This window comes from Acanthochromis polyacanthus, chromosome 16 (genome assembly GCF_021347895.1).
Source record: "Acanthochromis polyacanthus isolate Apoly-LR-REF ecotype Palm Island chromosome 16, KAUST_Apoly_ChrSc, whole genome shotgun sequence".
NCBI classification, from domain to species: domain Eukaryota; kingdom Metazoa; phylum Chordata; class Actinopteri; family Pomacentridae; genus Acanthochromis; species Acanthochromis polyacanthus.
Window position 1 is genome coordinate 6,444,915 of NC_067128.1, and position 21,778 is coordinate 6,466,692.

Sequence of the window (21,778 nt, forward strand, 5' to 3'; positions counted from 1 at the left end):
GTTCACTTTTTGCGGAGTAAATACCATTTAACCTGTCAGGAAGATTCATGGGCATTTTCATGATCGATTGCTGACCGAAGTGAGCAGACGCGATACATCAGCTTTACTACAAAACCACGTTGCCGCGTGATTTATGAAACCTCGCCGCTCACGGGGGGAATTGATTTTAATCCAGCCAATTAAAGTGAGCAATAACAAATCATTCGAACAAAGGAACGCATGTACTGAAGAGTGGTATGTTCACTTGTGGGGAAATACCTCGCGACCAAAACTGCATTTCCAGCGTCGTCGTCGTCGTAAACGCTGTGTGGAAAAAAAAACCCAACCTGCATCTGAGCTTAGTACTGAAGCTACTGTGGACTGAGCAGACCAGCGCAGATTGCAGAGGGAGGAAGAAATCATCCAGGCTGTTGCAGAGAAAATGTTTTAAATGACAACTTACAGCCTCGGGCCTATGAAACGGATGCTGAGTTTTCTGACAAAACTCTATTCTTTCAGCCCCCCTCCTGCTCGCCGGCTCCTTCCTGCAGCCTTCATTCTCCTTCCTGCCTCCTCCTTTCTTTGTGGTTATGAAAATATGTTTCGTTGTCGGTACTTTTTTTTTTTTTTTTCTTTTACCTGCAGTTTCCGGAGGCTGACTCACTGAGCCTTAGTCCAGATGAATGTGTCTGCTCGAGCGATGGCTTCTGCCCCCACTGAGGAAATCAAGCAGGGCACAGAGCAGGCCCAGGGCTACTTTACTACTACAACCCACATGCACTAAAAGATAATTTAGCTTCCTATATGGATGACTGTGCTGGATGTGGGGAAACAAACTACGGAATAAAGTAAATCGAGTTTTATTGTTGACTCAACCTTCTCAAATAAAGCGGCCTTGGCTTTAAATTCGGCTTCTGCAAGACGAGACTGGACCTCGATTTCTTTTGCTGAAATGTTGCTAAAGTAAAAGGTGTGAAGAGCCCCTTGAGCGAAATGCTTTTAAAAAGAACTATCTTGGATTTCTGTCTTAGCGCACCGCTCTCCCCTCCAGCTAAAAAAGCCTCAAATAATGATCGAGGATGAAATGTAATTTTGATAGTTGTCAAGATAAACACTCCCAGTGATCATGGAGTGCAGTGAAGGATCTTTTCTTGAAAACCACCAAACCGCACATTAGCTGCACGTCTGTCTGACTCCTCCTGTCTGCTTTTTCCGAGGAAGAGGACAAAACAAACTGGCGCTTGATGCATGAGTGCCTTCCATCCAGATCGCCTAATTTTGATTGAAACACAAAGTGAGCTCATTGACCGCCGAAGGACGTCGGGCCGTGGAGGCTGTTCCGGATACGAGCACTGACTTCATCTTGGCAGGAATCTCTGCCCACTGGCTCGTGGCTGTTTCACAAAACAGCAGACAATTCTACAGCTGCAGCCAAGTGTCCTCATAGACAACAGTGGCCTGGCTGCTGTTGCTTCACCACCTTCTTCTTTTTTCTTTTTCCCCCTGACCTCATATAATCCACACTCTCCAAGATTCCCATCCATCATGTTTAAGGGGTCTGGGCTGGAGCCACGACGTTCGGAGAAAGCCCTGTGACGGCTTCACAGCTCCGACCATCAGTTGAAAGAATAACAGCATGGGTAAATGTAATTCAGCAAGCTTTCCCTCATGTGTCCGTGACCGAAATAACAAGAGCAGCATCACACTATTGTGTCCTTCAGCCACACACACTCCCACGGACACACCCGAACACAGCCTGCCCAGGTACGGCAGCATCCTGTGTGTTGTTTTTACAGCAGCGTGAGTCAGAAGTAATGCCGCTGTCTGCTCCTTCATCAGAAACAGGATTTCAAGGGGATGTGAAGCATCCAGCTGAGCAGAAGAGAATCCATGAATCACATGAGAGCAGCTGACACAAGGTTTAAACAAATCAAACAGACAAACCAAAGCAGGTTCAGTGTAGCCTAGCTTAGCTAGACTGTATTCCCGTTATAAGGGATATACGGGAATACGGTCTAGCCCTCCTCCACTGACACATTTTGACAGGTTTTCAAGCTCCGAGCAGATCAGACCAAACCAATCAGAGCACCAGAGGCGGGAGTTAACGATGCGACCGCAACAGAGCGAGGTTTCTCTCGTGCGCTTTCCTCTGTTTTCCTTAAAACCTCAACAAGAAGCAGCTCTTAAAGCTTTTCTTTTTAAAAAGGATGTATTTTTAATTCCGGCAGGCTGTACGATAGAATGCGTAATGCTGCCCTCCACTGTTGAAAGGGAGAGCTTAGATTTTCCTCAGGACCCCTGTACGGCGAAGGAAGCTGTTAAAACTACAAAACATCATGGCGGAAAGGCAGTTGTTAGGTCGCTTAGTGATTGCGTCACACATGTGTTACGCTGATTGGCTCTCTCCAATTCAAGCTGTGATTGGTAGTCCCGCCTCTGGGCTAGATTTTGTTCAATGGAGCAGTTCCAGACCGACTTTATGTGTATTTGTAATACACAATATAAAGGCTGTCTGGTCCCCAGGCAAGGTTCAGTGTAGCGCTGACCTCTGACTTTGAGGCTACATGGATTTGTGTGCCCAAGAACAAGTTGTTAAATGTGCTTCTGGTCAGTTTAAAGAAGAAGAAAAGAAAGCTTTTTTGGTCAAAAATACATTATTGCACAGCAACATTTTCTTTTTCTAGCATATCTCAAACTGTCAAAAGAAAAAAAATCTGCAAAAATTCTGAAATGTAATTCAATTTAATACATATTGTTTTTCCTGATTTAAACAAACATTAAAAAACATTTTTAAGGATAAACATAAAATAATGAAAAACCATTTGTAAGAACACAGATTTCTGATGTGGACATAAGCTGCAGTCAAAATATAAAAATAAAAGTCTAGATTTGATCTGCAATTTGACAAAACACAAACCATTAAAATAACTGTTAAAATGTGGGCAACTTTTCAATCTTTAATACAATTACATTTCTTTCAAACAAAGATAAACATCTGTAGAACGTCAATCGATTTTTCAGATTTAAATACTGTAAAAAATAATGTCATTTTAAACTCAAATGTAAAATGAAGAACTACCATTTGTACCAATACAGATTTTTGTTGTGAACAGTTTTTTTCCTGATTTTTTCTTTTCTTTTGTATCAGCATGTAAATTAACGCCTTTTCTCTCTGATTTTACTAGTCATGATCTGTAAAACGCAAATAAACATTTAAAAACAGTTCATTTTTGTAAGTGCAGCTTGTTAGGAACTTTGGGTCAGAACGGAGGGTCAGCCATGAAGAAGCTTTTCTCAGGAGCCCAGCACTTGGCAGCAGTGGGGCTTGAACTCACAACCTTCTGATCAATAACCAAAGCTGCACCTACTGTGTTCCTGGACTCTCACCAATCTTTTTTTTTTTTTTTTAGAGAGTTTGGAGTTGTTCTCTTGGAAGTCTGCGGCAAAGACAGTTTTGGTGAAATGTAAATAAATTCCTGTATCGTAATTGTGTTTTTAATTCTACTGTAAATATACTCCATCTGTCTACATTCATTATCAATAAGACACTAACAGATGATACATAAATAGGTCTGTATGGATACCAGTCAGTCCATCCGTGATAAAGATGGGAAAACAGAAAACATCCACACATACCTTGTTATCCATCATCTATCATGGATGGTAGGAGATATACAGACAGATAATGTCTACATGTATCAATACATCTATGTATTGATCTGTCCATTATTGGTAGATAGATTGATGGTTGATTGATGGTTAGATGAGGGGAGGAAGGACCATGTAGAAATAAAAAAAAAACAGATAGAAATGTGTTGAATATTTACAATCAAACTGACTTTTCTCTTAAGGTTTACAACCAACCTTCTGTTAGAATTAACTTCCCCATAATATTTCACTTTTGCTAAATTTTGTGGAGTTATACAAGAACATTACATCCCCAAAACAAACCGAATGTTCTTGTGTAACAAAGACATAAATGTTGCTTGTTCAGAGAATTGACAAAACACCATCCATCCATCCATCATCTACACACAACTTAATCCTCATTAGGGTCGCTGGAGTCTATCCCAGCTGATTTAGGGTGAAGGCAGGGGACACTCCGGACAAATCATCTATAATCTATCATCATCATCTATCACAGGACTACACAAAGAGATAAATAATCACACTCATATTCACACCTACAGACAATTTAAAATCACCAATAAACGTCAGCATGTTTTTGGACTGTGGGAGGAAGCCGGAGAAAGTGCAGAAAACCCACGCTGCACAGGGAGAACATGCAAACTCCACACAGAAAGACTCCCAGAAGGCTGGGACACGAACCAGACATCTTCTAGCTGCAAGGTGAAAGTCCTAACCACCTGATAAATTTAATATTTGGAAAATTATGTAGCTATAACAATAATAATAAATAATAATGCAAAATATGTGCCCAGTTCTTCGTCTACTCTGGCGCAGAGTAGCACAGCTGGGAAATACAGTGTAGCACAAAGACTAGAAACAGGGAAATCAGCTGACTTGAATGTGTCGGGAGGTAAAGAAATCCAAAGCTCCAAAGCTCACTAATTAAAATATTCGATCTCCTTTTATTCATAGAGAAAACTAAATGCAAAAACAATGATAGCTCAGGGGGCTGCACAGTGGAGTAAGTGGTTAGCACTTTGCCTTGCAGCAAGAAGATCCCTGGTTCGAATCCCGGGGTGGGCCTGGGATCTTTCTGCATGGAGTTTGCATGTTCTCCCTGTGCATGCGTGGGTTTTCTCCGGGTACTCCGGCTTCCTCCCACAGTCCAAAAATATGCTGAGGTTAATTGGTTACTCTAAATTGCCCGTAGGTGTGAATGCGAGTGTGATTGTTTGTCTGTATATGTAGCTCTGTGACAGACTGGCGACCTGTCCAGGGTGTCCCCTGCCTTCGCCCGAGTCAGCTGGGATAGACTCCAGCGACCCTAGTGAGGATAAAGCGGTGTATAGAGAATGGATGGATGATAGCTCAGAAGCGCTTCGAAGCAGGAAACTCTGGAGAGTCCCCGCCCCCCCGGCTCGCTGTGCGGTTGTGTTTCCAGATAAACTCACCGCCTGCTGGCTACTAGTCAACCTGTCTAGCAAAGACACGATTAAACTGAAGATATAGGTGTAGAAATCAGGGAAAACTGCAATCAGATTAGCAATAAAAACAAAAAAGGCAAATTAGTCGAAGAATGAAACCATACAGTATAAGAAGAGCAATTAGCACAAGAAGAAAAACAAAGCAAGAGTCAGTGAAATAAGAAAATTAAAAACTTCAATTACTCTAGAAGGGTTAAATGAGTCAAGCTGTAAATTGTTCTGCAGGTTTTTCCAGATGCACAGAAAGTAAAACTAGACTTCCCAAAGTTGGTAAAAACAGCTGCATCTGCAACACGATTCAATTATTCCAACATGTTGGTAAAAGCTTGCATTAAAGACAACTGAGAAGCGTTGCAAGGAAGTAAAAAAAAAAAACTTATAAAAAATAAAATTTGGTGTCTGATAAAGAAAACGTTGAACCATGCAGCTTTTTGCCATTTCAATTACTTCAACAGAAGCCATAATGGCAGTCGACTGGTTTCCTTCACAGGTGGACAGATTCACCTGCAACCTACATTTCATGGACACACGTGAAAGAAGTATTGATCTTCACATCTCACCTCCACTGGAAGCCGAATAAATGTATTCCTTTACATGAAAGTGTGTTATGAAGACAGAACTCCTGAAGATGTACAAGACAGCAGCTACACCAAACTCTCCTTTGTACAAGACTGAGCTTTGAAAAGTGTTTTTTTCTTCTCTTTGCTACAGTTTCAGAGTATCGTACAGTATTTTAACATATCATTGTGAACTCAGTCACAGCAGAAATAACCTGTAATAACAGCATGTTTTTGACTCCTTCCACCTGCCTGCCAGGTATTATTGCGACTACTACGGATGTAATATTTGCTGTGCTTCACTTTTGTTTTTGTGGTGAGCAACACCTTCTAAAACTTACATTCCTATGCAACAAACAGGATCCTTAATGACGTTTTCAGGGAATCTTCTACCAGACAACATTCCTTCTGTTGACATGTCTCTCTTTGTCATTTATTTTGTATATTTATTTATGCTGTAAGATGTGTAATTTATAAAATTGTCAGTTCTGAGTGTCTAATTTTCTAAAACTGTTATCACTGCAGGGAGTTGTACTATATTAATGGACAAGTAAGAAGTATTTTATATAATAGTTGTTGGATTTTAATTCCTAAAATACAGATTAATCAGGTAAAAATGACACCGTATATAACAGATAATGCTTGTATTTTTAACATTTCTTTCTTTGTTACATCATATTTTGCCTATTTTTCTTTGCTGTAGAGTGTAGCTTGGATATTTATATTTATCAAATTCTATAATTTATATTACTGCAGGGTCTCAAACCCAATACTGAAACTTGTTAGGTTATTTTTGTCATGGGAATTCGTTTATTTATTTTTACTGGAACGTGCTTTGATGCAATATGTTTTTTTTTATATATATATATATATATAAATGTGCTTTATAAAATCTTGGCTTGACTCTTCTTGTTATATTGCATGTTTGGGATCTTATTTGTTTGTTTGGATTTGCTTTCATTATTTGTCTTAAATGACATTTGTTTTATTGTAAACCACTTTGTAACTTTGAGCTTTTGAAAAGTGTCAGCAAATAAAGTTCTTCTTCTTCTTCTTCTTCTTCTTCTTATTATTATTATTATTTTACTGCTTTACTAGTTCTCCTTTTCAGACAACCAATCATATATTAGATGAGGCGGGACTCGTCACCCTGGTAACACAGCGAATGGAGAAAAATGATGTAAAAATTGGTGCCTAAGCTGAATCAAGTATCATCTGAAAATTAAATTTAGGAATAATGATCCTACACTGGACTCAGATCCCGGTCTCCAGTGTTATACCTCTCCAAATCCAAAACTTTAAGATTTTTTGTTTCTTTCAAACTTCAACCATTTGCTAGAATGTCATAGAGGAGAAAAGACTTATCCATCAAAATGTAATTGAGAATGCAGGTTAGATGTACGGGGATGTAGTTTTTGGGATACAAGGTTGATTTGCAGCTGAGAATTTTAAATACAGGTTCAATGACAGAGTTCAGTTTATTGCTATGAGGCTGTTATTTACACTCTAATTTACAGCTTTGACAGGTTGAAGTAAAAATGTCAATATTTGCAGGAGTTTTTAAAGATAAGGAGGCGCAAATTCACAAATTCTCTTCTAGTGTCTCTCATCCACAGAGACCAAAGTCGTTTATTCTGGCATCCTAGTTTTGCAGCAGTAGCTAAATGAATTTGGTGATTCTTTTACAGTTTTCAAAAACTAGCCCAGGGCTTAAGGAAATTGTTGTCAAACTCAGAAACTTCATTTTGCAAAATGGAGGCAGTTAGTTTTTCAAAACACACAACAATAATAACATGATAAAAAAAAGTCTGATTCCATTCTTCAGCCTCTGATTCAAGCATCTAAAAAATGTGTCTCTTTTCTCCTTCATGAAAATAAACTGAACTGTTTTGGGTTATGGACAAAATAAGATATTTAAAGGATGTTATCTTGCACTTTGGAAAACAGTGCCTGACATTTTTTCATCATTTTTGACATTGTATTGACCAAACAACCAATGAGTTGCTAAAATCATCCAATTTAGTGTCAGATGTTGTGGGGTTTTCCTTTAGGAGAGGCGTCTTACTGTATATGTCACTATAAGCTGCATAAGAATGGAATATTAGCAGACAGCAGCAGTGTTTTATGGAGCCGCTGTGAGGGCTGACAGGAGGCTTAAACAGTAAATCCTGCATCTTGGAGGGAACCACAGAAAGAGAGGGAGTGTTATGAAGAACACCAAACAGATGCTGAAATTGTCACTGCAGCAAAATTTAAAAGAGCATCTTCAGAGCTTGGTGACATGACCATTCTTCATCCTACAGCTGGGGACACTATAACCGCTTTTGCGTTTGCTTGCCAAGTCACAGAGAAGCTGCTACCGTCGGCTTCATGCGCATCACAATGATCGCTTGGCCTGTTGGGCAATGAGGAGAAAACTCACTCTTTCGTTGGAAGCCTTCTGTTAAAGTTTGACTGAAGGAACTCAGTGTTTAACCTAAACGCTATCAAACAGATCTTTGGTTGGTTTGTCTCTGTCACTGCTCTCGGAGACTAACCTACAATGCTGGATGTTTGCTGTGATTGGATGGTAAATACACAAACAGACACGGATGGACAAACACTCGGAGACAGAATGTACACTCACTATCACACCTTGGGGTCATGGGGGGACTTCTAACCTGTATGTGCTTTGGATTGCTGGGGAAATCCAAAGCAAACACAGGGAAAATGTGCAAACCACACAAGAGGCAGGACTGAAGCTCACAGCCTTCTTATTGCAAAGCAGCAGTGCAAATCCAAATAGAACTGATAGTTAGGAGACAGTTGCTGCTTGGATTCTGTGAGAGCTCCACTAAACAATGTCATCGTTACATCTTGGACGTTAAGCTTAGAAGGTGCTATGTATTCTTGTCCAGAATTTCTTTTTATCCCACATCTTTCTGTGGAAGTCTGGACTGGACATATCTCTGTAAATGTCCTATGGTTTCAGGCACAGGCAAAGGCAGCAGCACGAAAACTTACAACTAATGCAACTGAGCCTAAAAATGTAGTTAATTTTTAAAGTCCCTGCTTGAAGATAGTCATATCACAAGATTAACAAGATGGAAAAAACAGAGCTTGAAAGAAATATAGGGGACATGACTGTTAGAAATTACACAGATTCTTTCGAAGTAACTCTTCGAATTCTCCGAAACACCAAGATGTCAGCAGCAGATCCTTTAAAGTCTGGAAGTTGCGAGGTGAAACCTTCATAGATCAGACTTGTTTCACCAGAACATCCCAAACATGCTCAATCTGATTGAGACCTGGGGACTTTGTTCCACAAACCCTTTCTGAACAATGTTTGCAGTGTATCAGGGAGCATTTTCCTGCTGAAAGGCAACATGAACGGGTGGACGTGGTCTCCAGAAAACTGTGTAGATTCTCAGTCATTCAGGTGATGGTAATACTGGGAGCTTCAGTAGAATAAATAAGGACTTCTGTTTTAGGTTCTTGAAGAAGTTTCACCTCTAGAAGCATCTTAAAGAACCTGAAAAAGAAATTTAATCTCCTGAAACTTCTGAAAGAAAAGTCCAATTGCTTTCTACTTACTTTTAAGCAACCATGCCCACCGTTTAGTCACATAAACAAAACCAGACTGACAATGCACTAACTAAATATTTTCCCAAACACATCTAGAAAGCTAATGTAAAAAAGCCTTCAAGAGTATCTTGAATGAGAGGTGAAATGTCTTCAAGAACCTAGAAGTCCATTTGCTTTCGACTGAAGCTCCTAGAAGAGCAACATTTAGATATGTGTGAAGGAATGTCCATTGTTGGAGTGTTAATAAGGGTTGTTATGTAATCTCTAATTTACTGTTTAAATAGGCAGTAAAAAGGTGTACTTTTCCTAGAGTTTTTAAGACATCTCACTCTCCCCTGGAGATAACGGTCACGAGAAGCAAACTAACAAAGACTTACTGTATCTCAAAATTCTCCTCAGTGTGTTTATCCACAGAGCCCAAGGTTGTTGATTTTTCCTCACAGTTTTGCAGCAGATTGAACTCGAGAATGGGTTTTATTTCAGCTACGCAGCCTCAGAGAAAGCTGTGATGCACTGTGTGTCCTGACACCTTTCTCTCATGGCAGCAGTAAGGGTTTTAGCACTTTGTACTACAGTAGCGTCAACCATCACTGACTCTCATGCATCAGTGATACTCGAGCATCTGTGACCCTGTTGTAGTGATCGACCGATATGGGTTTTTCAGGGTCGATGCCGATTACTGGTGATCAAGATAAGCCGATATTTCGAACTAATATTACATTAAATGTAATATTTTAACAGCATGTGATAGTGGGAACCTGTCATTCATAAATAGGCTTCTTCATTAATAAAGGTGACTACAGCTGAATATGTAAAATAGAAAATTAATTTAAGATGCTTTCCTCTGTTTATGGTGGATCGACAGATTGATCAGTTTGTCTACGACAGTTACGCCTGCTATTCTTGTCTATTTTCTTCATCTTTCACTGTTTTTTATTGGCCACTAAGGTCCACGACTTACATCATTATTAATTATTGTTTTCCGGATTCTGTTTCAGGGTAATCTATGGCTGCCTTCAAACCAAGTTGATGTCCATTAGCATAGCCTTAGACACTGTGAAAGTAGCTAATTTCCTGGTTTGTGGCAACGGATGTGCTTCTTGTTCAGTCTATTCAGTCTCAATCTTAAAAATATCGGCCATGATAATTGGTCAGGCTGATAATTGATCAACCCTTGCCTTGTTGTCCTTTCTTGGATCATTTTTGCTAATCGCTGCACACCGGGAACACCTGTTGTTTAGGAGATGCTCTGACCCAGTCTTCTAACCACCACAGATCCATATGCTGCCTGTTTTTCCTGCTTCAGACACATCAACTTCAAGAACTGACTGCTCACTTGCTGACTGATATCTCCCACCCACTGACAGGTGCCATCGTAACGACATAATCAACGTTAATTATGTCTCCTGTCAGCGGTTTTAATGGTGTGGCTGATTGGTGTATGTACGCAGCAGGTAGGACGGGACGCAGATGCAAACGTACTTATTTACATTTACTGTAATCACACAGTCATTTCAGCTCACCATAAACGGGTCAAACATCGTGCAACAATCTGAATAAAGACGCTCCCGCAGGTCTTTGCTCCCCAGCGAATGTGAAATTGAAGTGATAATGGAGATGGTTTCTGGACTGTATTTCACACGTCAGTCAGGGCGTCTTACGGGACACATTCTCAGAGCAGAGTGGATTCAACTCAGACCCACATTAGTCTGCTACAGTGACGCTATTCTGTGCGTGGGAGAACAGAGCAGCCCTAGAGTGATAATTAGTCCAGTCTCTCGTTGGGCAGGCGATTTGCACATCAGCATTGGCTCTCTTCGACTTTGTTCCTCTGTATCTCCCTTTTCTCCTCGGTCCCAACTTGGCTGCCTCCATCTCTCCCTCCTGTGCCTCTCTTTGTCTTAATTAGCCTCAATTCACTTTGACCGGATTCAATTTGACTCAATTCCGCTGAATTCAATTCAAGGTCTAGCAGGGAAAGAGAGCGCGCCGTATCACAAACTTGATACAAAAAGAACAGCAGAAAAAGTTTATCTGCCTCCTCTCTCTCTCTCTCTCTCTCTCTCTCTCTCCCTCTCTCTCTCTCTCTCTCTGTCTCTCTCTCTCTCTCTCTCTCTCTCTCTCTCTCTCTCTCTCTCTCTCTCTCCCTCTCTCTCCCTCTCTCTCCCTCTCTCTCCCTCTCTCTCCCTCTTGCCTCTTTCACAATTCTCTTTTCAGCAGCCATGATGAGCTGCAGTGGAACTGAATTATTCACAACTGCAGCAGCTCCACTCAGGAAGAACCCAGCAGTCAGTGATAGAAAACAGTCAGCCGGTTAGTTCATGAAAAAGCACATCTCAAGCACCTGTGCATCTGTTCACTGGTGCTGCTGGGACTGCTGTGGATTCTACAGAAGCCTGTGTGTTTGATCCCACAGGCTGAAGAATCTGCCTCCATTTGTGCGCTGCTATTTTCCATTCTGTAGAGAAATACAGTTTGTTCTGATGTGCCCTTCCTGTCCAGCTGGGCTCATGTGCCTCACAGAACAAACAAATCTTCACCGTGTTCTTCTGATTTCTATTTCTGGCTGCTTCTGGCTGTACTTTTTTTTTTTTTTTAGGAGAACCAATCCTGACTTTATCGGAGTTTAACCTCACTTGTTATCTCTGTAATGCTTTTATTTATGTATGTCTTGGCTCTCACATAGTTTGTGTTCTGTCCTCTCTGTCTGTCCTCTCTGTCCTCTCTTGTCCAGTCTCTCTCTGCAGGTATCTTTTTCTGTTACGCTCATCTGACCCATTCTCATTCCCAGAGCATCAAAAACTTTTGTCAAAGCTACTGATATCCCAGAGACACGCACAAGCTTTCATTTGTTGTTTAGGCCACCCGTGTCAATACTTGATGCTGACAGACGTCTCTGAGTTTTTCCAGTTGAAAGTTTTGTTTAAATTGAACTAAAACTAATTAGTTTGTCTTTGCTTAAAGACTGCAGGCTGGTATCACACAAAAGCATGTTGTATTCAGGCCCTAATTCACTCAAACCTTAACTGTCTTGCGTGTAAACACCGTTGAGTGACGCATGGAAGGCGTGAAATGTATAGAAATGACAAAACGTGTCAGAAGCTGCATACTATTTATACTCAATTCCATGATACCACATGAAAAGACTGCAAACACAGATGACACAGCCATCTTAGCAAAGTTCCAAGCTTAAAAATCCAATGAGCAGCCATCACAGCTCAACAGAACGGAGACAAAAATGATTTTCTGTGATTTTACAGTGCATTACGAACTGACTAACTACATCATAGCACAGTAGGTCCTTCAGGATGCAAGGAAATAACCCAACCCAGTCTCATTACCAGGGCATCAAATACTGCGGTTTTATCAAAGCTGCTGATGTCTCAGAGATACGTAGCTTTTAAGTTTTTCTTTGGTGTTGATGCCATCTGCATCAATATTCAATGCCGATAGACTTATAAAGATTCTTCCTGTTTGTTAGACCTACATTATAAGGTTGGAGGAAGCCTGTGGATTCTTTTGCTTGGGGTTTCACCATTATTTTTTCACTCAGTTTTGCTTCAATTTGTGATATAAGTCTAGTTTCTTATGTGCTGTTTGATTAAAGAATCCTAATTAGATAATGATTAAATTTTATTATGCCAAAAATGTCATCAGTAGTACAATACACGTTTCACCTTTCACCCGACAAAGCAAAACATCTGCTTTATAATAACTGAACTGGAAAACATCCATCTGGGAAACCAGAACACTAGAAGTACAACCTGTGGCCAAAATACTTTTTGAACCTTATATTGGGGCAAACTCACCAATTTTTAAGCATTTTTTGAAATCAGATTTATCTAGTAATTCTGTACATGCAGCTTTTTTCTTTTCTTTTTTTTCTTTTTTTAAAAAAAATCTCCCAGTCAGTATTGCAGCTATGGCTCTTTGACCAAATAACTAAACAATAATGGGGAATAATTGGGAAATAATTGCCCATGAGTGCAACCAAGATGGCTGAGCTCATGAAATGGTGAGACTTGCCTTTAAGGGCTTTAGCTCAAGCTCTGTAACTTCTTTGTTAAGTTTAATGGTTTTGTTTCAAATTCGACCTTTCAGCACATTAACCACATGTTACAAGGCAAATATGTCATTGCCTGAAAACTAGCAAACATTGACAACAACAGCAGATGAACTTAACTTCAAACTTATGGTGACTGTTGCTGACATTTATGGAAGTTGAAAGGTTTATCTTACGGCCCTGTGCATTAAAAAATGACAATAAAGTGTACATAATATGTTCAAACGTGACGTGAAGATCTCTGACAACCCAATTAGCAGGAAACGCTCCCACAACATTGGCTACAAGTGTTAAAATTGTTTAAAAGAGTTTAATTTTCAAAGAATTTTAGGGAGTTGTAGGACAGGTTCTACTTTATTTGAATGAGAAAGTGTCCTAAAACTTTTGACAGGGGGTGTACATATTAAAAAAAATAGAAGATCTTGTTTGCAATATTCAGAGAATGTCTAAGGATGTTGTTGAAGCATCACATTGTTTGATGTACATCTGTGGAACATTCCACAATGCCAAGGATAACAAAGTGAGGGTGTTTTGACGGCAACATTGTTGAAAATGTTTTAGGAATGTTAGTACATCATGCACTGCTATTATCAAAAGTTTGGAGACCTTTATCCAACCTTTAAGAAGAACATTCCGTGAAATAAATAATAAAAAAAGCAAATAAACATTAATACAACTCTGTAGAACTTTGAAAACTCTAGCTGGGAAAGCAGCCATATGTGTGGACTTGGAAGCGTTCATCTTTCCTCTCTTTTCTCACCCTTTTTAAAAAAAACACTTTGCAATTTATTTTTGAAAACGGCGGTATAAATACAAGTATTAATATTTCATTACTGTGGTCCTGATTCAAACAAGTTAAACAACACGACACCAGTAAACACTATTACTGTTCTGTCTGGCCTCTCCTTCTGGGCTAAAGCGCAGACAGATTGAACACTTTGAGAGGGTCATGTGAGGCTCTGCGAGGGCACGAACCTCTCAAAATGTTTACAACACGAAATTGAAAATGTTCCTTGTTATATATATACAAAAACATTCCAGGTGACAAATTACATCTTCTAGCAAATAAAAACAGCGAGAAAAGAAGGACTCACAAACAAAAACACACATTGTTCTGGGGGAAACTGAGCAAAGCACAACATGAGTCATCTCTGACCAGCTCTGTTTGTTTCTTGTGATCCAAAGCACATATTTGAGTCATCAGATGATTCGATGTCATGATGATCTCTCAAGCACAGAAACAAACAAGTCAGCCTTTGCTCCAGTCCAGGAGAGACCTGACTCAAGTAATAAAGGTCACCAGGAATAGATCAGCATTCATTTGGCTCAAAGTGCAAAAGGAGTGAAGCAAGCTGATTTCAAACTGTCCTCTGATGACTGAACGTGTTAGACGCAATTCAAATTACTTTAATGAGTTTATCATTTAATGGTCTTTGCTCATACATATCATACATTATACATCATCATCAGGATCACTGGAATGACTGCTGATACCACAGTGAACTTTTCATATCCATCAGTGTTGATGAACATGTGTCATAATCCAGCAGCACAAACCGGAGCTGGAGGTAATTTAGGAGTATTTCTGAGTTAGCTGATGGATTAAACACCAACTGTGGCTGTGATTCTTCCACCTGTGCAACCACAAAGTGACTTTTCAGACTCTCTTGTGTCTCCGCTAACATTAAAAAAAAAAATTAGACTCACAACCTGTGCACACGAGAACAAGGAACATGATACGCGCTCACAGGCCAAATGTCTGCAAGTGGAAAACTATCGATGCCAGAGAGGATTTGGGCTTTACAGTGCAAGCGCATCCCTACTTTGCATGGACTCAACAGTCACAGATACCAAAAACATGTCTGCAAAAGATGTTTCACAGATGCAGTCCGAGAAAGTCAACACTTACAGCTTATCAAAGTATCTTTCTGACAGAAATGCTGACTTTCTCAAAGGATTCAAACAGCGACAGGTTTGCAAATGCGAAAGATAACCTCAAACATAAGTACAATTAATTTTGTGACCGGATTCTTCCAACACGATCTTTGGCACTTAATTTGTCCTCAAAATATGCAGCTCGATTGGGAATAGTGTGCTACGAGTTTTAGTAGAGATTTGTGATATGTTTTTAACAAAAATTCTTAAAAAAACTAAACTAAAAAAACTAAAATTTAAAAATCCCCTATCAAATGAACGGGAAGACGGCTGGACAACTGCCAAAACCCAGCCATCTTTGGAACCCTGTAGTTCTGGCTTATTTTAGAAACTTCATTCAAAGTTTAAACACATCACAGGGCTGTCAGAGCCCATTCCCCGGTCTCTGCATCTGCCCCACCTGACCTCCTTTAACCTCCCTCTTCCTGTCCTCCCTCACCCTCTGCTCTCACTCTCCTTTCTGCGCTGCTCTCCTGCGGCTGTTAACAATTTAATAATAAATCTTCAGGAATGCAAGACAGCTGTGGACTAATCCTAAACCTAACCCATACCTGGCTCATCAACCACTCCGTAAACACTCATCGCTCCACTTCCTGCCAGATCGTAGCATCAGCTGTCAGTCGGTCAGGTCATGTTGCACGTTTTGCAACTCCATTTTGATTCTGCACTAATACCTGTTTGCCCTGCCCGCAGTTCTGCCGAGCGCCCTGTCCAGTTCTGCTCTGCTCCACCAAGCCACCACTGCAGCCTTTACCCAGCAGTCTGAAGAGGACTTGGACCTCAGTGTTCCACCTGAACCACCTTTACGGGGTCACATGGACACTCCCCTGAAGAGAATCTGGTCCCCTGAAACTTGGCCCCCGCTGAAGAGGACTCGGCTCCCCCCCGGCTCTGGTCACCGTCGCTGCCCCCTGCCACATGTCCTGCAGTGCCTCTGAACCTACCTGCCCCTCTCCTTCCTCATTAGTAAATACAATCGTTAGTTAGTTTAATTGCTTACCCTTCAGTAGCCCTGGTCTTAGTTTTGTCTTCTAGTTAGTTTTCGTCTTGTTTGAGCTGATAGTTTTAATCTTGAGTTTTGAGAATAGATTTTGGTTAGATTACGTACCCTGGTTGTGTTTGTATAGTTTCATTGTTATTCTGTAATAAAGTCTGTTCATTTAAATCTGTCTCAGTCTGCTTTGTGTGCTCTCACTTTGGGTGCATCCACCTGCGCTGTGACAAGGGCTTTAAATCTTCTACATCAGTGTTTTGAGAGGCACTGTCCCTACTTTCAAAATAAAAAAAATCTGCTTGAAAAGTGAAGTGATGAGTGCCTACAGCACCACATTTGTGCATGCAGAGCAGAAACGCTCCCTCGCAAAAAAGTTTTTCACTCACAGCTTACTCTCTCTGCGCTCATATCATCACACGCACACTTTTGGTTTTTGTACACACAGGTTTTGAGACCAATTAAACACCATATATTAGTGTATTTTCCCAAAATTGCAGCGTCCTCCAAAATAAGAAAGAACATGAAGCACTCACCGCTGTAGGTGACAATCCGGATGGTGGAGTCGCCCTCTCCGAAGCGTGTGATGGGGGTGAGACGCACCTCGTAAGATTCAGGTTTTATCAGCTCAGTCAGGTTATGCGTCATGAGCTCTCCTTTGCTGATGGTTTGATCCACAGGGATCTCCTGCTCCCACCAGCGCTGCAGCCCCATCTGGATGGAAGAAGAACCACAGCAAGTTTGGATTAATAGAAAAATCTCAAGTTCTGTTTGCAGCAGCTTTCACTCATTGCTGAAAATTACCAGCATTAGATGGGGAAGAACTGAGGATCAAACCGGCTTTGTTAGCTGCTGTTTCGTTTACTCCTGTGTAATTGGCATTTTTGTTCAAAAATGTTCAGGAAAATGTAGTAACACACACACACACACACACAGACAGACAGACATTGCCTTCAAAATGGGGACTGATCATGCCTACTGTCATGTGTAATCATCTCCCAAAGGCCCATTCAGAGCAAGGATGAAAACCTTTGCATGTAGCTACACACACAAAGACATATTATACATCACTGACCTTCAAAAACCACCTGAAACTGCTACAATTTGCTGCTTAAGAAACCGCAGACGCTGGGGTTGTATCCAGCAGCCCGGAAATGGTGTGATTCATATTTATCCCATTCAGACAGTCAGCCCATCATGTGTAGTCTCCCTCTGCTGTTTCTATTATGTGTGAGCGGCTTATTGGATTCACATAAAGGCAATTTTTGGTGACAGGTTGGTTATGATCTTAACCTAAGTTGTAGGAGACAAGTCGTTGACTCTTATTTGGATCAAACTCTAGCTCAGAAAGCCTGTTCACTGCTGCTTAGATCGTTTTTTTTTGGGCAAACCTTCTGTTGGAGGGACAACAAGCTTTTGACCAGAGAGGTAAATTTAATTGAAAGAAGTTTAAAATCGTTGGCAAATTGTTGTGTATTGAGTGAATTGGTTTAACGTCTGGCAAAAACACTTTGAGTTCAGTACAAATTAGGCAAGGCTGTGCTGGGATCCAACTAAATGTTGCCAAATAAAAAATTTCCACAGCTTGGAAGGCCACACTTGAAGGACGGAGCTGGACAAGTCAGAGGAACATAACGTTCTAGAATTCCTGATTATCTCAAAGCACATTATTGTGGCAATCTAACTTAATGACCAGGCAAAAAATTAACACCACTGATGGGTAAAGTGAAAATTTGTTGATTGTCTAGTTATAATGCAATACTCTGCAGGGAAATCCTTGAGTCCTGATATTCATGTGGATGTTACTTTGACCCATACCACCCAAACAAACAACATTGTAGACAGAGTAGCCACAATGGAAAAAAAAAAAAAAAAAACGCTCAGGAAGGACTGGAGGAAACCAACCTAGAGCCCGGTGTGCTGAGTCAGCCTTGAAACTTCACCAGATCTGGGTGCACCACAGCAACAAACTCAATCCATAGAGAACCAACTCCACAACCAACAGGAACCGAAACATCCACTGAAAACACCACAAGGTGCCTGAAGAGTCATGTCGATGCCCTGACAAGTCAGAGGTGTTTTGGCAGCTCAAGAAGAACTCAGACAATATTAAGCTTAAGTATGCAAACAAGTAGTGCTTAAAGCTAATATTTGCTAATAGAAGAGAAAGTAAGAGGAGAATCTTGGCCATCTACACCTTAAAATTCATCATTAACAGAGTTGTAATTGAGGTAGTCACTGTAGACTTTGAAGGAACTTTGATTTGTACATGATTTCCATTGACGGAGGCCTAACATAGTAGGAAGTTCTAATTTCTCAATATATCCTGGACCATGTTCACACACGGTGCTTGGCATACCTCAAGAATAATTATTGATTCAGTGCTAAAGCTCTATCAGTAAGCAGCTGTTGTTTCTTTGCGTGTTTTTCTGAGTTTGATATGAAGTCAAATGCAACAGGCCGTGCAGCAGGTCAGCGTGTTATGCACCGAAGTATGAACAGAGTTGTGTCCACAGTTGGCTTGCTTGCCCACACACAAGGATGCAGAAAATATTTATTGGCTGCTACGCTGGTGGTTTTGATGTCATGTTTGCTCACCGGAGCACCAACTTGCTCACGCTGTTCCTTTCCATTTTGAAAGCAGCTGCGATCAATACTGTTATGCAAACGAGATCACCGGTTGTGATGAACGCACTAATAATCTTCTCCCAATGTTATTTTCTAACACGTCTTCCTGCAAAATAATTGTGATTCTGGAGAATTGTTGATATTTAGCTAGTTAGCATATTCAGACAGTTAGCATGTGCTAGATTTACTGTCCTTCCCGCTCCTTCTGCCCTCTTTACTCCCTATTTATCTCCCCGTTCTTTGCACTTTGTATGTTTCCCATTTACAGAACCAGAGCTGAGTCTGAACACTAGATTCATTTTCAGGACTCAAACAACGATCAGCTAGCAGACCACAAAGAGAGATTCACTGGATCTCACATAAAGTGTACTGGACTAGAATCTCATTAAATCAAATGGCAATATATCACTGTTGTGTGTAAATTTTCGGGGCTCCCAAATGACCAAAAACTGCTTCAAAGAAACTCTAGCAATTTGCAATATATACTGAGGTCCCTTGTGAACCTATAAAGTGAAAATTCCACCGCCAATTCAATTCAATTCAATTCAATTCAATTCAATTCAATTCAATTCAATTCAATTCAATTCAAAGAGGCTTTATTGGCATGACAAACACACATTCGCATTGGCAAAGTATTACATAAAATAAGCACACAAAATAAACAGCTTAACACACTTCACTGGGGTGCAAAACAGTGCAAGACAGTAGTGCAAATACTATAAAATAAGAATAAAATTAAAAGGAATAAAAATATATAGTCTCTTTGTACTTTCTAAGTGCTACCGTATTTCATCAAATACAGAAGTCCTGTGATAATATCTAATCTGCATCTCTGTGATTTCTTTTATTTTGCAAAGTTCTTGTTTTCTCTCTACCTTTTTTCCGATTCTTTCCATTTGAGAATGAATGAGGCTTCGTTGGCAATGACAAGATGGCAAGTTCAGAGCATTTTGAATCCAGATTCAGGGATTTCATGTCACTACTCATGCTCCGAAAGCTCAAATCTATCAGGTGAGCATAATCTTAAAGGATGCAGAGATGCATGGCTGCATGCATAAAGGAACATTTTGCAGTGCTTCAACACGCTTTACAGTTATTATGTGGCATTTTATTCATATCATATCTGGAAATATTGTGTATTTTTTGTGAGGATTCTTTGGCAAATGTATTTTTGGGAGCTGGACTTGGTCTGATTCTATTGACAATGAGCGTATTTAATATTTTTGGTTTTCCGGTTGTTTACAGAAGAACATGCACAGTACAATCGATATTCTGCTGAAGGGTTTCCTCCTGAGAACATTTTACATAAATGACCAAAACAAATATGTATTCCCTTCGCAATCAGTGTAAAACGCTGCATTTCCTCTGCCAATTATAGTGCTACTACAGAATCTATAGGCATTTGGATGATTCACCATCTTTAAATGCTACACAACAAAAACAAATTTCCCCGTGTACGCTGTTGACAGCTTGATGCTCATTAGCCGTATTTACTTTCAAAGCAGAGCCCAGCTTCAAAATTCAAAGGCTGCTATTAGCGAGCAGCAGACAGAAAAATCCTGATTCCTTTTCCCCGTTAAACATATACCTGTCTGGGTTACACAAGCGTTGTACGATCGCAGTTGTGTTCCGATCACGTCTAATATATTCCTGTAAAGATTTTCTGAAATGATATTCAGCAATGTTTTGTTCCGTCTTTGTGCAGGGACCTTGAATTGGCAGGAATTGTACATCTCGTCTGTGCACAGCGCACAAGCAAACCTGTCTGTAGTCAACTAAGCTCAGGTATCACACAAAAAATTAACCGCTTTTCATGTCTTGTGATACAATACAGGCCCTCCGAAAATTCAAAGAAACAAAATGAGGGGTTTGTTGCTGCGTTTGCTGGGGGGCAAAAAGAAAGAGAAGCCGGGTACGTCTTATCCTTGAGTATCAGTTTAAGGGGAAACGCTGCACAAAGGCAAGTTACACCTTCTGCATCACAATTAGCGACGATACATGCCCTTCTCTGCCCAAGGAAAAGAGGGAGTGCGTTACTCGCCGAGAGAGACAGAGATGGAGTGAATGAAGGTGTGATAGCAGCGAAGCCGAGTCAGTGTGCATGTGTGAGAACAATACCAATTAAGTAATTACTTAGAGCCTGGATGATCCGCAATTATGGGGTGCAAGTTTTCATCACCATTAGTTTGCAGGTAAATAGAGTGTTTTGTCTGTCACTGGTAATTGCAGACGGCACACTTGTCCCTACCCATCGTCTGAAAATTTTAGCTTTCCTCTGAAGTACAAAAAGCCATGGCAGTTAATTGCCATAAATTACACAGTGCTGGCCTGTAAGTGTCTCTTCCTCTCTATGTGTGTGTGTGTGTGAACAATCTAAGAAGCGGATATATCATTTTCAGGATATTTGCTATTTTTCACCGACAGTGAAAACAACATCTGTTTTCCCCGGAGCAGACACACAAATGTATTATCGTGATATATGTGCTTTGCTCTGAGTCTATATTTGGTGACAAGAGGTTTACAGATGCCAAAAAGAAGTTCTTAGTTTCTGTGTCTGTGGTTAACACTTTAATTTGCACTCGTGACAAAGTACAAAGAACACCTTAAAACTTCGGCGACGATGCAGACTCAGAGGTGACCAAGAAAACAGCTGATTCTAATCTATCAACCTGTGCCCTTGAGGCGTTTTTCACATGGAAACAAGTGAGCAAATGTGCGATACATTTTAATGCAACCGGCCTGATTAATGTGCTCTAAGGAGAGGTAACACGAAAGGAGAAGCAGATTTAACTGTGCAAATCATCACAGTCCCATCTCCAAAATGACAAATTTCATAATGGATGAAGGACCCTGGACTTGTTGTTTTTGACGTCTTGCGTCTTGGCATGACATTGTTCTGCTGTCATAGCAGCCCACTCCTGTTGCATAAATTCAAATAAATTTGCTT

General features: G+C 40.4%; 1 protein-coding gene across 4 annotated transcripts in view; it reads right to left on the reverse strand.

The window, feature by feature from the left end:
- LOC110959551 (MAM domain-containing glycosylphosphatidylinositol anchor protein 2-like) overlaps positions 1-21,778 on the reverse strand; it is a 287,510-nt gene that overhangs the window by 40,720 nt on the left and 225,012 nt on the right. For all 4 annotated transcript variants that reach the window (XM_051960688.1, XM_051960689.1, XM_051960691.1 and 1 more), the window contains exon 12: positions 16,740-16,917. In XM_051960688.1, coding sequence (XP_051816648.1) covers positions 16,740-16,917 — 178 coding nt within the window. The remainder of the gene's footprint in view (positions 1-16,739; positions 16,918-21,778) is intronic.